This window comes from Penicillium rubens, assembly GCF_028828025.1.
Source record: "Penicillium rubens strain IBT 27055 chromosome Unknown utg000002l_segment0_segment0, whole genome shotgun sequence".
NCBI classification, from domain to species: Eukaryota; Fungi; Ascomycota; class Eurotiomycetes; order Eurotiales; family Aspergillaceae; genus Penicillium; species Penicillium rubens.
In genome coordinates, this window is record NW_026890600.1 from 6,099,513 (window position 1) to 6,118,040 (window position 18,528).

The window sequence follows — 18,528 nt, forward strand, 5'->3', positions numbered from 1 at the left end:
ATAACAGTTCTCTTTACAATATAGCTAGCTTACAGGGTACTTCGTTTCTAGTTCTCATCTGTTTGCCTCTGATCCCTCATCGGGGTGGGGGAGAGGAGAATCACATGTTTCAGACTAAGCATCCTGAAATAGGATTCCCCAAGTCCTTCACACCACCATGTCTCCAAAGGGTTGCATCGGATATCTAAAAGGGTCTTCCCCAGTACATCGCCTGCATATTGATGAATGTGAAGTCTGAGCGATCATGAGACCTCAGAATTCCACCCCGATGCAAAATTAAGCTAAGTATCTGAGCTTTTCCTGAAGATTGCGACGATCTTGATGATCTTCTTCTATATGTCATCACGTTCAAGTCCCCTATCACATGGATTACCTGCACATGATGCGCCTGTGGCAAACGGTGGAGTTCCCATTCTTGCAGAGAAGATCACCATAACATAGAGCAATATACACCGTCTAGTGTATATATCCTGGGATTAGGAGGTATCACAGAGACTCGGGTGATCGAATTGCCATTTCTAATGTCATGTCGCAAGGGTGGACCCTCGATCTGGTCATAGACTCCGCATTATCTGTGGAATAGTCTGACGCGTCCAGTGCGCTGCCTCACTCAGACGCCTTTTTAAGTGCAAATACCATTTGTGGATCTGCCGTAGTATCCGCAAAACAAATACCTTCCTCCGTGGCGCCTAGCATGTCCCAGCAAAGTATCTTGACGTCGAATGGGATGACCGCATCCCCTGTCTCACTTTCCGCATCGGTGGTGTACGCACCTGACCTTGCATATTTCTCCGCAGGATTGGGTGTGGGCCGTTGCGTCACAGCGATGATAGCGCTTGTTCCCGCATACCGCGCCGGTGGCTTGGTATCCTCTGTAGGTGGCTCCTCGCCCGACCGATTAGAAAAGACGATGACGATCTTCTTCGGAGAATCTGCCGCCTTGCCGCCGTCCAGATCCACCTCATGTTCCATCTTCTTTTGCAACAGGGGCCAGAACCGCTGAAGCCAATAGTTGAAAGTATCCATCTCGGGCTTATCCTTCAAGGCGTCGAGCTCTTCTCGGCTCAGGATGGTCAACCAGGCCATGGACAGAATGACAAGCTGGGATTTAGAGTCAAGGACTCGGGTTGCAAATTCCCACTCGGTGAATGGCGCCTCAAACTTGTATGGATTGATATCCATGCAGATACCAAGCGAAGTCGCGACCCGCTTTTTCTCGGATAAAGCCTGCTCACCCTGGTGCACCGGGCTTCTCAAGGAAGAAACTGTGCCTTGGCAAGTGAATTCGAGCTCATGAAAGCCTCGCTCAGCTTGACCTTCAGCCGCCCACGTTTCGTCGGTGTAATACAAGAAGCTCTTGCGGTAGTTGAGGATGAACTCCCCATCCTCATCGACAACAAGGAGTGAGTTATAGTACGTGGCGTTGTCTGGATTTTGAGAATCCTTCTCAATCTCCGGATACCCCACGCAGACCTTGCATCGCAAGCGTCTGGCAGTTTCACGCGCCCACGAGCCACAGGGGCCGTCGCTGGCTGGCTCGAGATATGGCTTGATCGCTTCCAAGGAAGGGAAGTTATAGCCTAGTTATTCATTAGCGAAAATTCCCCACAAATTGAGCTAAACGTCAGAAACTAGGGGGAAGACGAGGTTTTTCTGCTGCTCAATACACGCTCGTGGACAAGTTGAGTAGGTACGTACCTGTCAAGGCCAACTCGGGCAGCACCAAGATATCAGGCTTCAACAGATCAACCCCGACTCCGAGCTCCTTCCCATCTACAGAAATGGTCTTGCCAGTCTTCAGTAAAGCATTTGCTTTCTCGATATTGCCTTTGAGATCGCCCAGCTTTGGCGCGAATTGAAGGCTTGCAATCCTCATTTTGTGAGACAGTGAGGTTGAGAAATTTCGAAAGTTAAGGAATGACACGCGTTGTGTAATGGCAAGTTTCTGTGTGAGTCGTGATAGAAATGGGTTCGAAGTTGGCGTTCTTGACGTCGAGGTATGAAGTCCGTGTCTTCTGGTCCCGACGCGGACACAGCGGGGCAGGATTTTTGCCAGAATGATGGCGAGTTGAAATCCTCGAACTATATCCCGATATACTCAATAGAATTATTTATACGCGATTTTTGAGTCCGAGTCAGGCGCGATATACTTGTAGAGTATTGATGTTTGGACGGAAGGGCGATATTTTGGGGCGGGTCATATGAAGGGTCATATGAAAGTTGATGCCTCAGGGGTGAATATCAGTTGCTAGACCCAGCACAAGCATTGCATTGGTGTTTCCCATAGTGCTTGACAGATCTCGAGAGTCTTTCTCCAATGATGCATTTATGTTGTTTGATATATGCCACTGAGTATTGGCTCCTCCCGTATAGTTTTTATTCCTTTCGCCGTGACCTACCCATGTGCTTCTTAGCATCCAAACCTACGTTGACTACACCTCCAAACTTCCTATTATCAACTACTGCACTCAACACCGGTTTATTCGGAGAATTGTGCATCGATCCTTGTAATTTGGCTATTAGTACATGGATTTTGAGTATCAAACGCAAGGAAATGCCTTCAACTCCGCTCGCAATCAGGTAACGCCCATTTGACCATCCAATCTGACATTAACACCTCTTCAGCAGTTGCTCGGTTTTCCGGCCGGTAAGACAACATACGGCGCATCAAATCCAGAAACGCATCTTTCTCGTCTTCCTCAATCTTGCCTCCCATCTTCCGTCTCCATTTCTGCACACCAATCTCAAATGATTCCTCAAGCGGAGGCCACCTATTTCCCCTATATGACTCCGTTGGCTGTCCATGCTCGTCAAAAAATCGAGACCGTGCGTGCCAGCGGTGCCACCATTCCGATGGCATAGGTCCTAATACGTCAATATGCCGAGCCACTATATGATCCTCATCCACAAAATCAGTACTAAATATAGCCCCCATCCCCACAATCTCCCAGATCGCCGTGGCTAAACTCCAGATATCTGAGGGATACGAGAGCGGGCTTTGAAATTCGAACTTAGCCTCCGGAGCTCGGAACGGGATTGGCGTGTGGCAATCCTGTCCAAGACTTTCTGAAGCGGGAGGGAAAGCTTCACCAAAGTCAGTTAGAAGCGGGTGTGCGTCGGATAATGAGAACATCTCCGCAGATTTCCAGATAAATAGCGGCACAACAGCTTTAGATGGAACATTAGGGGGCAATGGTCCTCCGTCACGCCGTGTGATAGGGACTGTCTCGGGTGGTCCGAATCTGTCGTAGAATTGCTTTATAGAAAGCTCATCGAAACTTGACGGCAGCTTGGATAAAATGTTATTTAAATGAATATCTGAGTCACCCAAGATTTTAGCTAATATTCAAATCTTTAGTGACTATAACCCACCTCCATGAACATAGCCGTGTGAATGTGTGTAAGCAACAGCCTGTGAGAGTCGATACGATAGTGCTCGAGCGACTTCGAGAGGGAAAAGACGGCTAAAAGAAGCCTCCCTAAGGTTGCATTGTGCAGGGGCCACCGCGTAGCATATATGTTTTCCATTAGGGCCTTGCAGTTCGAATTCATCTAGGAAAACAGGCACCAAACCACGCCCAGGATGTACCGAGGACGACGGAGTCGGAGTAGACAGAGCCTTGAGGATTTTTGTCTCGCGCTGAACCATGTCGGCTATGCTGACCTTAAGAGTAACGTATCTGTTTAGACGAGTATCTCGGGCAAGCCAAACCGTCGAATAGGCCCCGAAGCCAAGCTTGTCTGCAATATGATAACGGTCGTGTAAGACATCACCAACCATAACGGGATGATATCCCCCAGGCTGATATAACTCAAGTGTCTCCACGCCCTTGATCCAGTTATACTTGACGTGATGATTCCCGGCCTTTGTAGTGTTTGGCCGCACGGAAGACCTTAAGTCGAAATTTCGACGCCAAGGGAATTGGAAAATTGGAATTGAAGGTCGAGCTAAGGTCGAAAGGTTGACAGGGTTCGCGATCATTCTGAAGGAGCCCGCCATGGTATGCTAGCGTGATTGCCCAAAGAGATAGCCATTAAGCGCCCTCAGAAGCGACAGTGGACTTGGATGCAACCCAAGGCACAAGGTCAAACAAGTGATTGGCCGCTACTGATATGTGATCCCGAGAGCTTTGCAGACTAGTGGTGATTTCCCTAGTGATGCTCTCATACAGGATAGACATTGACGTGCATCGATGTAGCTGAACAATGGGTGCTATTATTGGTCGACCATACAAATTTACCGCTTCGCTCTCCGCCTCTTTCCTGATTCTTCTCATCATGTTCCTACTATCCTGCGTTGCAATCTGATATAAGGGTTTAGGGGAAGTTTAGCTGGGAGCTTGGAGCCTACAAGAAATTGATGGGCACCTGCTTGACAACTATCTAGCAGAATACCTATGCCATTTCGATGGTATAGGTATTGCTTGCAATATTAGACTGATCTATAGAACAAACAATGATGGAAAGATGACGACAAGTGGTATCTATCATAATGCTATGATGGGTGTCTGCGCCCATAGAAAATAGCACTTAACTATATCGCTTAGAAGAGATCGTAAATCTAAGAATATAGGCTAGGTTGACTGTTGTGAGTATCGGAGATGCAGACGATAGTAACAGGATTTGTGAGTGGTTTTGCAGGGATGGGTTGACGCCAAGTGTACAGCTTCCGCGCAAGAAAGATGCAAGGCTGGGCCAGGAATTGTTCCCACGGTGTGTGTGGGTGGTTGTCGATTGAGGAGCTCACTAAGACCCGGCATGATTGTAGACTTGGGATATAGTAACTACAAGTAGTAGCCCTGGAGTGACCTCGGTTTGATTAGGTGGTATCTGCCTTAGGAGGCAGGAAACCACGTCCGTAGAATGAGGGCAGAGGTGTAATACCTACGTACATCGTAGATCTATACATATTATCATTGTCTCCCCAGTGGAGATGTGATATGCCACTATATCCCGTAACTAGACGCCTCTTTTATAACTCAGGCTGTTTATAACTAGAAAAAGAAAGTAAATGAAAGATATGAATAAATTTCCGCTGCGAATGTCCATCGGGGGAAAACAGAACTCCACGAAATGCAAAACGTGAGATGAGCACAGTAAGCGGGTATGCAGATCCATGGCCCATATGAGAGGAGAACAAATCAGTGAGATACACCATGAGATAATCACAACATGGGGAATAAGCAAAGCGTAGTGCGTCTCCTTAAACACCCTGGGAAGACACGTCTTTCCCTTCCTCATCCTTCTTGTCTTTGTCGTTATCTTCCTTCTTTCCGCTCTTGCTCTTAGCCATCTCCTCTTTCTCTCGCTTATGACGTTCGAAATCCAGAGGCACATGCGCAAGTCCACGGGCACCAGTGCGTCGAATACGCTGTTCGGTTCGGGACATAGGTCGGTCCGGTGTATCAGGAGCGTAAGCGACCTCGTATCCTCTGGCAGTGCGATTGAGTGTCAGACGCGGGGGTACATAGGAATTTGGTTGGGGAATATTTCGGGCTTGATACTTTTCCACGATCCGGGCAATGGGATTCCAGTTTGGGTCGTGCCATGGCTCTCGGATTCTTCCGGTCCAACCGTCGAAGATTCCAGGGCCCGTCCTCAACTTCTCGGCCAAGATCCGTGCTCGTGAGAGGGCAATCTCGTCCTCATCGACTTGGCGAGCCCGTTTCAGTCGAGCTTCTTCAATGTACTGGAGTTGTTCCTCGGTCAGGGGCTTCGGCTCGCACAAGGCCTTGGCTCGTGCAAGCTTTTCTTCCAACTTTTCCAAGATCGGGAGCTTCGGTATGGGCCGGTTTTCTGCTTTGTAGACGGAGAAGTTGAAAGGGACATGTTCTTCCGCTGTGGAAACCTTGGGCGCCTTAGTACTTGGGCCCTCTTCCTCCAGCTGAGGCTCAGTTTGCTCATCCGAGACTCGCTTCTTTTTGAGGACTTTAGACTTCTTGCGCGCCGAAGACACTTGCGACTCCCGTGACAGAGGCTCTTCCTCTTCGAAATGAACGGACCGTTTGAATGATCCATCGGGCGCTGCAGCGGGAGATTTTCCTTTCAGCGAGGAGCGCCTCTTGTGCTGAAGGCGTGCTTCTGCATCGGTGGCCTCATGTTGTCGTTTCAATGACGCTTGATGTCCAGGCGCCACCGAGGGTTCTGGGCCTTGGAACAAGGGCGCTGACGGCTGAGCAGTTGCCGCTTCAGGCGAGTATGTACTCGATGTGGCATCAAATATTTTAGGCTGTCGAAGTGCTTCAAAGAGAGTCCGGGGAGGTGAGGGGGCGGTCGCTTGAGTGTGCGAAACAGACCTACGCGTGCCCGAAACCGAAGCGGAGCCGTTGATGGGAGGCGGGCCAGGTATTTGAGCCTGTGCAGGTGCCGACTGACTGAGTACTGAAGTTTCACTCAGCTTGGGTGACTGTAAACTACCCAATGACGGAGATGGGGTGAATAGGGGCTTCTCGGGCGTGGGCGCTGTAGTTGCTGGAATGTCCGCTTTCTGGCTTGGCTGCGGTGGCTTCGGAGCCGCAAAGACTGAGCCAGGAACTGGAAATTGAGTTGCAGCCGACGATCCTGCATTGTTCATTGAGAATTGCGAGGAAGGCTGCCCGGAACTCAATGCAGCTGCAGGTTCCTTGGCTTTGACAGCTGTCTCTGGGGCCTTGGGGCCTTGGAATGGAGATGGAGCAGCAGAGGTAGCAGCAGATGGGAAAGATAACGGAGCACTCGGGAGTGCAAAAGGATTGTTCGACGCAATCGATGATTGTTGTGTTTTGGTGTCGTTCTTGAACATCGTAGACTGTGTAGAAACATCTGCAGCAGGTTTGCCCACCTCAGGGCTTGCCTTTGGAAACATGGACGTCTGGCCAAAGGTAGCACCAGAGAACGCCGAAGATGCGAAGGGATTCTTGGATTCAGCCAACGATGCAGGAGATGACGGCTTGAACAGCGTAGAGGGCGCGGCGGCAACTGTTGCCGGTGTCTCCGTCTTCTGGTTAGGCTCTGATGGCTTGGAGAAGGAGAATGGAGACGGCGCAGTGAACGCGCCTGCGCCGGAAGAGAATACAGACGCGGGTTTCTCCGCAGCCGGCGCCTCAGGAGGTGAAGTGCTGGGATTGAAGAGCGTAGACTGCGCAGGTGTGGTTACCGCAGGAGCCTCCGTCTTTTGGGTTGACTCCGATGGCTTGGGGAAGGAAAATGGAGACGGCGCAGTGAAAGGGCTCGGGCCAGTCGATACAGAACCGGGGCCGCCATTTGGGAACACGGAAGCGGGCTTGTTTGCAGTTGACGGTGCAGGAGGGAATAAATTGGGCTTAGGAAACGTGGGAGCAGGGGAAGTTGTTGTAGGTGCCTCGAGTTCGGCGTCTGCTGGCTTTGGAAAAACAGACGAAGAAGTAGAGGCAGAAGCGGATGGTGAAGGGCCGGCAGGAGTAAATGGCGGAACAGCTGCCTTGTCGGTAGTGTCAGGCTGTGAAGGAGGGGGTTTTGTCTGGAAGGCCGAGGGAGCCACATTAGTGGTCACGGCAAAGGTGTCGGTCTTTTCGGGCTCTTTTGGGAACGAGAACGGATTTGGCGAAGAAGTGAAAGGAGACGGAGCTGCGGGCGTAACAGTGGTGGAGGGGATCGAAGTTCCGAATGGATTTGAGGGAGGAGATGCCATTTTAGATGGCTGAAAGGCCGGCGCGAAAGGATTTGGCGGCTTTGAAGCGGTTGGTGGTAGATTTGACTGGAACAGTGAAGGCGTAGCTGCAGGGGTAGGTTGTAAAGGTTTCTGAGACTCAGAAGCGACCCGGAATTCAGAAGCAGATGTGTCCTGAAGAAGGGCGTTCGGTGTTTCAACCACTGGTGCGGGCGTCTGATTATCAATATCACTCACGAAGAGATCCCCATCTTCTGCCTCTGCCCTAGGCAGAGTTTCACACTTTTGGGACAACTGGGAGCGATCAATCATGCCCATTCTTGCGGCTTCTCTGATGTTCATGCCGAGAATGATGGCGACAAGACTACGTCCTGCGCGCTTTGACTCCACATATGTTTCAGAGAAAGAGTGGTCAGATGAAGGCGCAAAGTCTGGGAAATTCTTAGTCACGAAACAAAGAAAGAGGAAGAAATGGGATGGAAGGTATCATAAACTTGGGCCGAGGGAGATGGGTGAAGTGGGAAATGAAACCAAACGAGACTCGGCTGAGATGAAGTTGCTTAAAATCACTTACCGACAGAGTCTACTGGTCGATCACCCCAATTGAGGTAGAGTCCACCACTTGCGTTCTCAGCAAACTGTAACCCTTGAGCAGTACAGTATTCGACTGTTTGCTCGTCGTCATCAAAGTGCAACACCTTAGTTAATTCCTCCACAGTCCAGTGATCGTTTTTGGATTGCTGTGACAGCGGAGTCCGGCAGTAGGCTTTCCAGATTGCACGGATAGCTGTCTGACGAATGTGGTTGAAGTAGACCTCAGCCACACAGGCCATCAGATATGACACACTCGGGGAATTGATGATGTTGAAGAAGCGAGCGTAGAATCCCTGAGCAATTGCATTCGGTCGACGAGAATCCAGAGCACCTTGAGGCTCCCATGTATTACAGGCAGCAGCAAATAGTTCCAATGCCACCTGCACTCGAGGCGAAGCAAGTAGGGTAGTTGGCCATTTCTGAACACGAGCTTCCAGGTCAGGCCGTTGGTCATGGATCGAGAACAAGATGTGGTAGGCACGGAACTCGTCCTCGTTAGGGAAGTGGATGCGCTCGCGGTTGTCATCGTAGTAGTACATGAGAGAGAGCATGGTGTTGTTGAGCTGCTCACGCTCCTGGTGACGGTCAAACTGCTCCGTGTTCGCGGGGTTAGAAAGAAGATGCAGGGACACGATATGGAACCGCGCAATCCTTTCTAGGCAAGTGACGGCTGTCTTCACGTCTTCTTCTTGTGTAAGTTGCTGCACCGAGAAGTCATTTCGGATTGACCGTGTCCGATTCCAGACAAACATGTGGATGACGGCTAACGGTTCACCACCGTTGATAACATAACGGATCAGGTAGTTCATGGTTTGTAAAAGTGTCTTTGGTGTCCGGATATCCGAGGGCAATTGCTCGTCATTTCCAGCTGCCGCACGCCGGAAGCGTTTCACCATTTTGGTTTCCATGATTTCCAGCTGGTCCGTTGACGGGTTGTAATACTATATGCGTGTCAGCAACGGCACCAAAATAGAAATTGGCGCACCATTACCTTTTCACATTTGTCGACTGCTTTCTGCACGATTCGCTCCACCCTCTCGAAATCAGGACACATGCTGGTGCAGGTACCCACGGGTGTGATAGCATGGTTCAAGGAAGTTGGCTGATTAGGGTCCGCCATTTGCCCATCCTTGATCGCCCTTTCGCGCTGCCTCACTTGATCAATTTTCAGCTGCAAAGTTGGTTAGCTCCGTAGTTGTATTGCCCGTTTTTGAGAAGAGCAGACTGACTTTGTCAAAGCGTTCCTGGTAATTGTTTAACGTCGATGCATGCTCCATGGCGGCCGCAACATTAGATCCCGCGCCAACAAATTTCGTCGAAGGTTGTTGTTTCGCAATGTTCGTAGGTTGGGCGAATGGGTTTTTGGCGACGTTCGAGGCGGAAGCACTGTTTGAGACTCTGGAAAATGGAGACTGCTGGGCGGGCTGAGCCCCAAACGGCGACGCGGCGGCGGCTTTTTGCTGGTTCGATTGCGTAAACGGTGATTTGACAACACCAGGCTTGGGGCCCTCCGCGGGTTGTTGGGGTTCATTCACGGTGTGGCCTGCAGCGCCTGCGCCGCGACCACGGCCACGAGCTGTCCATGTCGCTGACCCCCGCCCACGCCCTCGAGCCCTCGCTGCGCGAGGCGCACCTGACCCTCTCGGCACATATGTCGATGTATGGCCACCTCTTCCCCGTCCCGTTGAGCCTTGCACGCCCGGCGCGCCTCCCCTGTGGCCACGGCCCGCAGAAGGGTTAAACGGGCTAGCCATCCTGCCCGCAAAGAGCGGAATAAACTGGATAGGCTGCCGCCTCTTGTAATAGGCCTGTCGCTCACTCTGTGGTGAAATTTATATTGGAATTTATGGGGTGGACGATTCCGATATGCGAGACGGCAGAGTCGATTGCGCAGAGATCTGAAAAGTTGTTTCCTATCTGCTAGAGTTAGTGCGCCGCGGCGACCACAAAGAAGTCAGCCCATGTTACAAAGCCGAGGGATGGCTATCCCGACCCAATGCTACACCGAAGAGGCGCGGATGGATACAAAGAAAGGCCGGAGGACAAAGCTGAGGACCGGAATGGACTCGGGGATAGGTATTCACGCTACCAGTACACTCACGGGTCTCTTTTCTTCAAAGTAATGTATAAGCGATCCCACTGGCTTGTCGCCTTCGGTATTTGCGATTCGTTGGGATTGTTCAAGCTCGTGAGGCGGCGTGCCGGCGTGCGCGTCGGGAGTTTGCAATACTGGCATAAACTGGAAGGCGGATCCGGTTCGTGAGCCGCACGAAGACGCCGACATGCAAATGGTGACCGGAAAGCAAGCACGGAGTGAGCGTAAAGCGATTGAAGAGGATGGAAATTGAAGCGCCGCCTCGTTCACGGAGCTTCAAGCTGAGCGGAGTGCCCAGGTGCTCCGCTTACTCCGCTGACCAAGCGCTTATGTCGGCGCGCGCTTGCGTCTAATTGGCCGCGGCTGTGCCCATTCCAATACCAATTAGATAGAATCTTGTTAGGCACAATAGGTATTACTGGCAATAGTTATAGGTGACAGTTTTATATTGTATTAGGCAAATAGCAATTCATCCATCGGTGCCTCTCGCGATCTATACATACGTTGAAATTTAGGGCAGATGTTGCAAACACATGGAGCGGCAGGAGACCTTGAATCTCAGGATTTAGTATAATGTAATAAATACAATATCACTAACCATATTGCGATACCTAGGTAGGTAGAAGTGTTCAGGAATCAAAGTTCAGAATAGAGACAGAGCGACAAAGGCATATATAAGACCGAAAAAGTAGTCCAAAGGTCCGGCTTGGAATAAGTAGGTACAAAAAGAGAACGTAGTATTATAAGATATCATGGCAAGGACAGAGGCCACTTAAACGGACGATTTTTATTGTCGAATTGGTTTAATATCCATTGGTTCCTATGGTCGACAAACGAGCTACCGACTACGCACGCCATTCAAGTCTGTGACAGATACCCTGCGTGTAAGTCTCTTGACTGAGGATTGGGTAGTTACTACATAGCTAGATAATAGCCCATCCCATAGCAAGTATCATGAGCTAAAAAGGAAACCATCGAAGGAGAACCGGTTGTATATTATTGAGAATAAAATTTTGAAGTATCTACCCAAATCTCGTTTATCAACAGCTCCAAACATCCAAGTTGGAGAAAACCCATATTCACAACGAAAACCAAAAGATCAAGCAGGTAAGCAGGTCAACAGAAGACAAGAAGAAAAGCACAAGGCCAACACCAAGTAAAATAAAAAGATGAAAAACGGTGAGACCATAAAGAAAATCAAAGAAAGATACCACAGAATAAAAACAAAGACCGGAATAAACATCACTTCAAACCAAACAAGACCCAAGTATTTTCAGAAAAAGAAGAAAAAGACCCCATTTGTTCCGTCACCTTTCAAGATGACCCCAAGTTTTATACCAATATACCCAAAAAGACAACAACTCCCCTGGCAAAGCCTTATGATAAGCGCTAAGTTTGTGGACTAGAGCCATCACTCATATATGTTCGTTAATACCCATTTCACGAGTCAGAATCATCCGTGACAAGAGCACCACACCCTATTAGTCATTCAGACGGCGTGGGAAAGAGTCATCCCGTTAGGATGTGGGTGGCTCAATGATCCCGTGCGGAAAGGCAGGGATCTTTGGTGGATGGAGTCCATGTGGGACTGCTGAGCATGGGACATGTCTTGCATGTGTGGTACCATGGGCATCTGGTAGGGCATTGAAGGCTGGGGCATACCCTGGCTAGAGGCAGGTGTGGTGTAATCGACAGGGCTGAAGATGTTCTGGCGGAAAGATGGGGTCCAGGTATCGTACTGACCACTTACTCCCGCGCGTGAGTGATCGGGTGTGGAGTTTTGGAAGGTGTTGTGAGCGGAGTAGTCGAAGGCTGAGACTGAGACGTCGTGGGGACTGATCATCTCTGCTGTTACGGGAGTGCTGAGCATGGGCTGCGAGAATGAATCGCTGTACTGGGGAGGTGTGGTGTAGTAATGGCGGTCCTGGCGGTTTTCGAAGTTGATAGGCTCACTCATGGAGAAGCTGCCTGGGAGGGAGCGGGCTGATGGCACGTTGTCGATAGGTGTGGTCAAGGAGGTGGATGCTTGCTCGAATGATGAGATGGGGGTCATTAATCCTTGGTTGATGTGTTCGGGCTCTTCGATGGTCACTGAGGAGGTGGTGGAGTCGTCTTCTTCATCGCCCTTAGGGCTAGGGCCGCGGTTCATAGTGTAAACGACCATGTTGCCGTCGACTTCACCTCGTTCAAAACGCTCCTCCATCTTGCGAACTCGTAGGATCTCGTAGATGATCTCGACGTGGGATGGGTGCTTCAAGCTCCGCTTGGTGTCGCCAGCAACATCCTTGAGCTTGTCGGCAGTGATACCGTAAGAACCGAGCTTGCGGATAATGTGAAGCAAGAGCTCAATGCGGTCTAGTAGAATAAGTAAGCAATCAGATCGAGAATAAATTAGACCATAGGAGCTAGATCATACACTCTTTTCTCAGGTGGTCAGGCTCCTTATGCATAACACCGGGAGGCCACCACTCGGGCTTAGTCTTTTCTGGGTCCCCGGTAGTACCGGGGGCGGATCCTGCCGGTGGCTTGCCACCATTGTAAGGGTGTCGGACCTGCTTGCGAGGCTCGATGAATTTAATGAATGCTTTAGCAACCATACGGCAGTTCAGCTGTTGGAAGTGCTTCAGTGCACCCTCATAGTATGCCATGACCTTTTGAGAGTCTCCAATGCGGAGAGGAACCATGTCGGTAGACCCGCTAGGGAGCTCCTCGCTATCGGTATCCTGCTCGTTCAGGCGGTCGTCGATAGAGATAGCAGGAGCGTTGCCCTTGCGACGTCTTACCCGACGAGGAGATGCGTCCATTGTCTCTATATTGGGATTAGTATGTGTTGACCTTGGTGTTTAGAACTTTGACATACGGCGAACAGGAGCATGATAGCCAATGCGTTCACCCAGAATCTCGAGGAAGTTCTGGCGAACCTCTGGAGTGAACACAGTGGAGTTTTGTTCTTGAATAGAAGATGATTCATCAACCTTAAGCTTGCCATCACGGTCAAGGTAAATCATAGCAAAGTGAGCATAAGGAGGACGGAATGATGAGCGGGAGTTGGTCATCATTGGCTAAACCAGATGTCAGTAAGAAGGAACCCAGATTTCTCTTGGAAACATACAGGAACATCGCCCCATCCTGGGGGTCCTTCGAGAGCCGAGGCAGACCTCTTCATGGCTCCGCTTGTTGGTTTACTGTAAACCATGGTGGCGGATATAGATGCGTATAGGAACTTGGAATGAAATCGCCTCGATAAGGGTAATTCAGGCTCAGTTGAAGCAGTGTATCAAGATAACCAGGAATGAGAGTGATGTGGGATCTGGATATTGCACGTCTAGGAGAGACTGTTCTCTTTATAGATAGTGTTGCTCGAGTGGCGGGATTGCGATTCGGAAGAAGTTGGTACTAATGCTGTGGACTTGCAGTCAGCCAACTGCCACCAAGCATCTTCGGCAGCACCAGTCCGTCCCCGGAAGAGGGTATTCTCATGAACACCCAACGGCGGAATGGCCATTCCCGCTCCGGTGCGGGAACCGGTAGGACAAACGCTGGCATTCCGACAAACCGGGATCCAATCAAGCTCTTGCAAACAGAGCCAGAATAGGCGGGATGTACTCACACAGTTGGAGTTCACAATGTGCAGGTGGCTCAATGGGGATGTGAAGCGGATAACTGCAGCACAGTAACTGTTCGTAACCGGGATGCAGGAACGAAAGGAAGCCTCCACTTTGTGTTCCCAAGTAAACGAAAGATGGCACCGGGGGTTGGGACGGTTGAGAATGAAATATCTTGAAAGAAGATGATCAAGTGGGATGATCTTTTAAATAGAGCTGAGGGAGTATAGAAAATCAAGAGGAACAAGAAGGGGATATGCAAGCCTTTTTCAGTTCTAGACTTTAATGCGTACAATGACAAAAGCACGATAAAAAAGTGGCCAGCAACAGAGCATGGATGATCCTAGAAGCCGGAATCCCTCTGTGATCGTATGCGTGCAGCGAGATTGGCGCATTCAAAGTGCAGTAGATGCAGTAGCTTTGGGGGTCCCGATCCAGCATCCCTGTCCCACTATTTGTAGATCGCATATTTTTTATTTTATTTTTTATTTTCGTATATTCTATATTCTATATTTTAATTATTTTAATTATGTTAAATTTTTATTTTTATTCTATGTATTTTATTTATTAGATTCCATATTAATTCCATTAATTTCAAGTCGGGGCAAACCCCAACAGTGGCGCTCATTATCGATCGACCCCCCACAACCAGGCTCATGGCTTGCTGTCAGTTCAAAGATACAAAGGTACAAAGGCACCCTTAGGGGGATCAGATCCCTAAGTCTTGGAATCACTTACTATTGGCATACGAGGCAACCACCAAGACCTAACAATATAAATGTCAATCATAAACACGAACCTATTAACCCTATAAGCACTCGTATAAGCACTCGCGTCTAGCTGCCAGGCACCCCCAAAATACTGGGAAGGCGCACAGGCCTATTTGAAGCCGTGTGCTATTCTTAATGTGCAGATCGACCTTTCGGTGGTTCCGGTTGAAAAATATAATTCGCCATCGATGCTGTGAATCTAAGAAAAGTACATAGCAAAAGTGTATAATGATGCCTATATTATCCTAATTCTTTTTTTTTTTACATTATGACACTATAACATTATCATATTATATTCCAAGTTACTTACTACTTAAATGTGAAAATTAAATATTATCTGTAACATTTTTTTCTTTCGATCTTCGGATCTCAGCAAAGTGCCCCGACACTAGCAAATGAATCCACATTTCCCCATTCTACGTGAACCTATCAAAATCCCGCTTGTGCATGGCCCAACATCCCGGATCCTGGGAGGTGACTCGCCGATAAACTGTCACTGTTTCTTTTTTATCCCCGTCTGGAGCTTGTTGCTGTTGTCGATCTCGGTTCATTGACAGATACCTAACTCCGGGGTGGCCAAAAACTGTGGGTTTCTGGAATAGACCTTGGCTTCAGCTGAGTATAGCATAGCCCAAAAAAAAGCCCCCTGAGATCAGACCCTCACATCTCAATCTCGCCAAATCAATCCAAATCAAATCATTTCAGTAGAAGCGAAAGGGGAATCAAAAAGTACGTGCTAATACGACCGTAGGTCTCGCCTACGCCGGTTTACCCGCGAAAGATGGGCTATAACAAATTCAAAAACCGCTCTAAGACAGATCGAGATAATAGAGTGTTTGGCATCCCAACACGACGGCATGATCTACTCTCTACTCTCGCTTCGGGGAAGAAAATTGGTAGCAAAATGGTTCGAGGAACTATCCCACGGCGGGTTAGTGGCGGTACTTTTTGACGTTGGGCCCTTTTTGTGACAGCCCAATCAGCCGTCTTCCCTTCCCCCCGCCTGCGTCTGTGCTGAGAGTCCAGGGGAAAGGAAACTCCGTACCCAGGACTCTGTCAACGCGTCCATCTCCCGTCCCGGTGGATTACACTGGCGTTTTTTGGGGGATATAAACGCCATACAATTTACACTATCGGTCTTTAACTCCGGAACAAAGGAGATGCTTCGTAACGGCCCAATTCGGTCAATGCTACCCAAAAAGGGGGGAGGAGGATCTAAAACACTACCCACCTACTATCTCTATACTATCTTGACATGACAAAAGGGGAATACATGCGGAAATACTTCTTCGGTCCCACTATCCATCCACGCTATATCGGGGAAGATGCAAGAGGCAGATTTTTCCTTGTTTTTTTTAATGCACAAACAACCCCAATCTAATTGTGTACTTTGAGTATTGTATCTATCTGATTAGTCTCATCGAAGTAGACTACTGCCTACCGACATACGGAGTACATAACAATGTAACATTCCAATTGCCGAGCAGTCTATTCCATACAGCAATAGTAACTGCAGAGCCTGTTGCAAATTGGATGTAGTAGCCTCCGAGGCAATGTAGGCAAATCATATTTTTTAGGTTACCGCAAGGCACACGTACAACAAAGAAGCAGTGTCGTCGAACTAAACAGTTTTAGGGCAACGGTAGGTACTCCGTACGTTATTTGTCATTCTTTGAGGCAAAATCGCAAAACTAGGCATACCCCAATACTAAGTAACTAAAACAACTACGGCTTCAGCACTGACATCCCCGGATAGTCTCTCTTTGTTTGTGCCCCCGTTACATCTTCCTACTGGGTCGGCTTGTTTGCTTTGCCCATTTAGCCGCTGTGGTTTGTTTTAGCGTGGGGATCAGGACTGCTCTACTCCGTGAACCACTCTATGAGAGAGTCAGGTGAGAGTCAGATAGTTTAAAAAATAAATAACTAAATAAATAAACAAAAGTCCTAGTTGCATTTGGAATCACGGATTACTCCGAATATACGGAGTACGGACTGCGGAGTACCATATTGAATACTCCGTTACTCCATATTTCCAATTCAATTTGAATGGCTTGGTCTAGATTCTAGAACCCCCCTTTTATTAAACGTATCAGAGATCATCAGGGTAACATTTGACAATCGCCAACGAAAGCTTCTCATTGGTACAAAAGGCGATCCCTCCCCAAACGCTAGGACCAGCCACAACGTGGCTCAGTCGCGTGGCTCAGGCGATTTCAAGCACTGCCACAGGGACATGACAGCTGAAGAGGCAAAATTCAGCAGTTACTTAAGGCACGGCAAAGACTCGTTCATGGATGTTCCCTGCTGGTCTTTAATTCAGAAAATTTCGAAAGCCCAAGACAAACGTCAGGAAGTTTGAAAGCTTGGCGTTGCCAATCCTTATCACACTAGTTTCAGAGCAAACATTTTATCAGCGCCAACTATTAATATAGTGACCGCCACTACCGCTTACCCTACCATTAAAAAGGTGAGCTAAAGCGGACTTGTTCGGTGATGCAATCACCCTGAAACCTCAAAATGAGGCGTGGCGGACTCGGCGGATATGTGACAGCGGGTGTGCACTGACGGGAAGAAAATAAACTGGGTGGGGGCCAGAGTTTTGAGATAACTGCAACAATCAGACGATCGGGGTCGGGGATGGGAATGTGGTTTACACTTCCAAACAACTTCATGTCTGTGCCCGTCGCACATTTCTGGAACGTTGGAGAAAAGGTCCTGGGCTAATTACAAGGACTGGGATGGCTCTTTAGGTTGGTTCACCGCTACGGAAGTAATCAGGAATATACAAAAGAACCTCTGGAAGGATGTTTTTCGTCTTAGAACTACTTGATGTCTATAGTCCGTTCCAGAACTGGATGATCCAACAGTCCATCTGGAGCTTATGTCAATCGAAATAGAACTAAGCGGTTTGAAGGAGGGGTAAATATATGGAAAGGGGGGTGGTAGTGTATACAGAGTGTGAGTCAGTTCGCAGAGTATCATCGTGGATAGAGATGGTGGTTTCGAGACTGCATGATCGGTGTGCTACAAAAATACCGTTGAGAGAGGCAACCCGCTCGCATGACAGATGGAGAGCTGAGGATGTTTCCTAGTTAGGCAAGAGATATGTAGCTGCATTCGCTAGAGGATCGTATTCTCCTCGTATTATAGAAACGCCACAGCCTATCAAACCGGCACTCTATTTGGATCTTCGGGACCAAAAAAAAGTGCACATGACTAGTGCAGATTGTTGGGCAAATCCGAGCCACCGCACGCACGATCGTTCAATGATGCACATCGATCGAGCAGGATCGAACCGAAAGAGGCTAGCATTGCGTCAACCAGCGTCGACTATTTCTCGGGGTGTTTTGAGGCCGAAGCCGGGACCCGTAGAGAGTACTTTCCAGGCTCAAATTCGGTATCTTTTAGGTGTAAGATTGGCAGGAGAAGTTCATGGTCAGAAGGACAGTGACATTTACGCTAGTACTTTTGACGTTGGCCAGTAATCGACGATGACTCTTTTAGAAGTGGATCATCCCCTCCCAAGTCCAATCTCGCTTGGACCCTGGGGCCCAGACCCGACCCGACTCGACCCCACTTCCTGGCGGGTCGGGGATGGCGGGCCGGTAAAACTAAACCTGTCAAAACTCCATATAGAGTCTAGCGTGTTCTCCACTATCCCAAGGGAAAGGTCAAAGTTGAGGATCATAGGGCCTTTTGACTCTACCCGACAGGTTGGAATTGATGCAGATTTGAGATTTGAATTTAATTGCCACGTTAAGTAGCTCCAAGCTAGAGGTTTCAGGAAGCAATGCCTTACCAGATGCGAAGGTATTTGACATTCCAAGACATCGGCTT

The 18,528-nt window shown here is 48.9% G+C and overlaps 4 protein-coding genes across 4 annotated transcripts; all 4 read right to left on the minus strand.

The window, feature by feature from the left end:
• Nucleotides 1–606: 606 nt before the first annotated feature.
• Nucleotides 607–1,876, minus strand: N7525_004801 (putative protein N-terminal asparagine amidohydrolase; the record flags this gene model as incomplete). The annotated part of the gene is made up of 2 exons (XM_061213176.1): nucleotides 607–1,580; nucleotides 1,699–1,876. The coding sequence occupies 2 exons, from the start codon at nucleotides 1,874–1,876 to the stop codon at nucleotides 607–609; spliced, it is 1,152 nt and encodes a 383-aa protein (XP_061070197.1).
• A 684-nt stretch (nucleotides 1,877–2,560) lies between these two features.
• On the minus strand, nucleotides 2,561–4,000 carry N7525_004802 (uncharacterized protein; the record flags this gene model as incomplete). Its single annotated transcript, XM_061213177.1, has 2 exons — nucleotides 2,561–3,318; nucleotides 3,373–4,000. 2 exons carry the CDS (start codon nucleotides 3,998–4,000, stop codon nucleotides 2,561–2,563), a joined length of 1,386 nt encoding a protein of 461 aa, XP_061070198.1.
• Nucleotides 4,001–5,203: 1,203 nt separating this feature from the next.
• Nucleotides 5,204–9,975, minus strand: N7525_004803 (uncharacterized protein; the record flags this gene model as incomplete). The annotated part of the gene is made up of 4 exons (XM_061213178.1): nucleotides 5,204–8,058; nucleotides 8,202–9,162; nucleotides 9,213–9,392; nucleotides 9,451–9,975. The coding sequence occupies 4 exons, from the start codon at nucleotides 9,973–9,975 to the stop codon at nucleotides 5,204–5,206; spliced, it is 4,521 nt and encodes a 1,506-aa protein (XP_061070199.1).
• A 1,830-nt stretch (nucleotides 9,976–11,805) lies between these two features.
• Nucleotides 11,806–13,512, minus strand: N7525_004804 (uncharacterized protein; the record flags this gene model as incomplete). Its single annotated transcript, XM_002565452.1, has 4 exons — nucleotides 11,806–12,671; nucleotides 12,733–13,125; nucleotides 13,177–13,378; nucleotides 13,429–13,512. The coding sequence occupies 4 exons, from the start codon at nucleotides 13,510–13,512 to the stop codon at nucleotides 11,806–11,808; spliced, it is 1,545 nt and encodes a 514-aa protein (XP_002565498.1).
• Nucleotides 13,513–18,528: the final 5,016 nt, after the last annotated feature.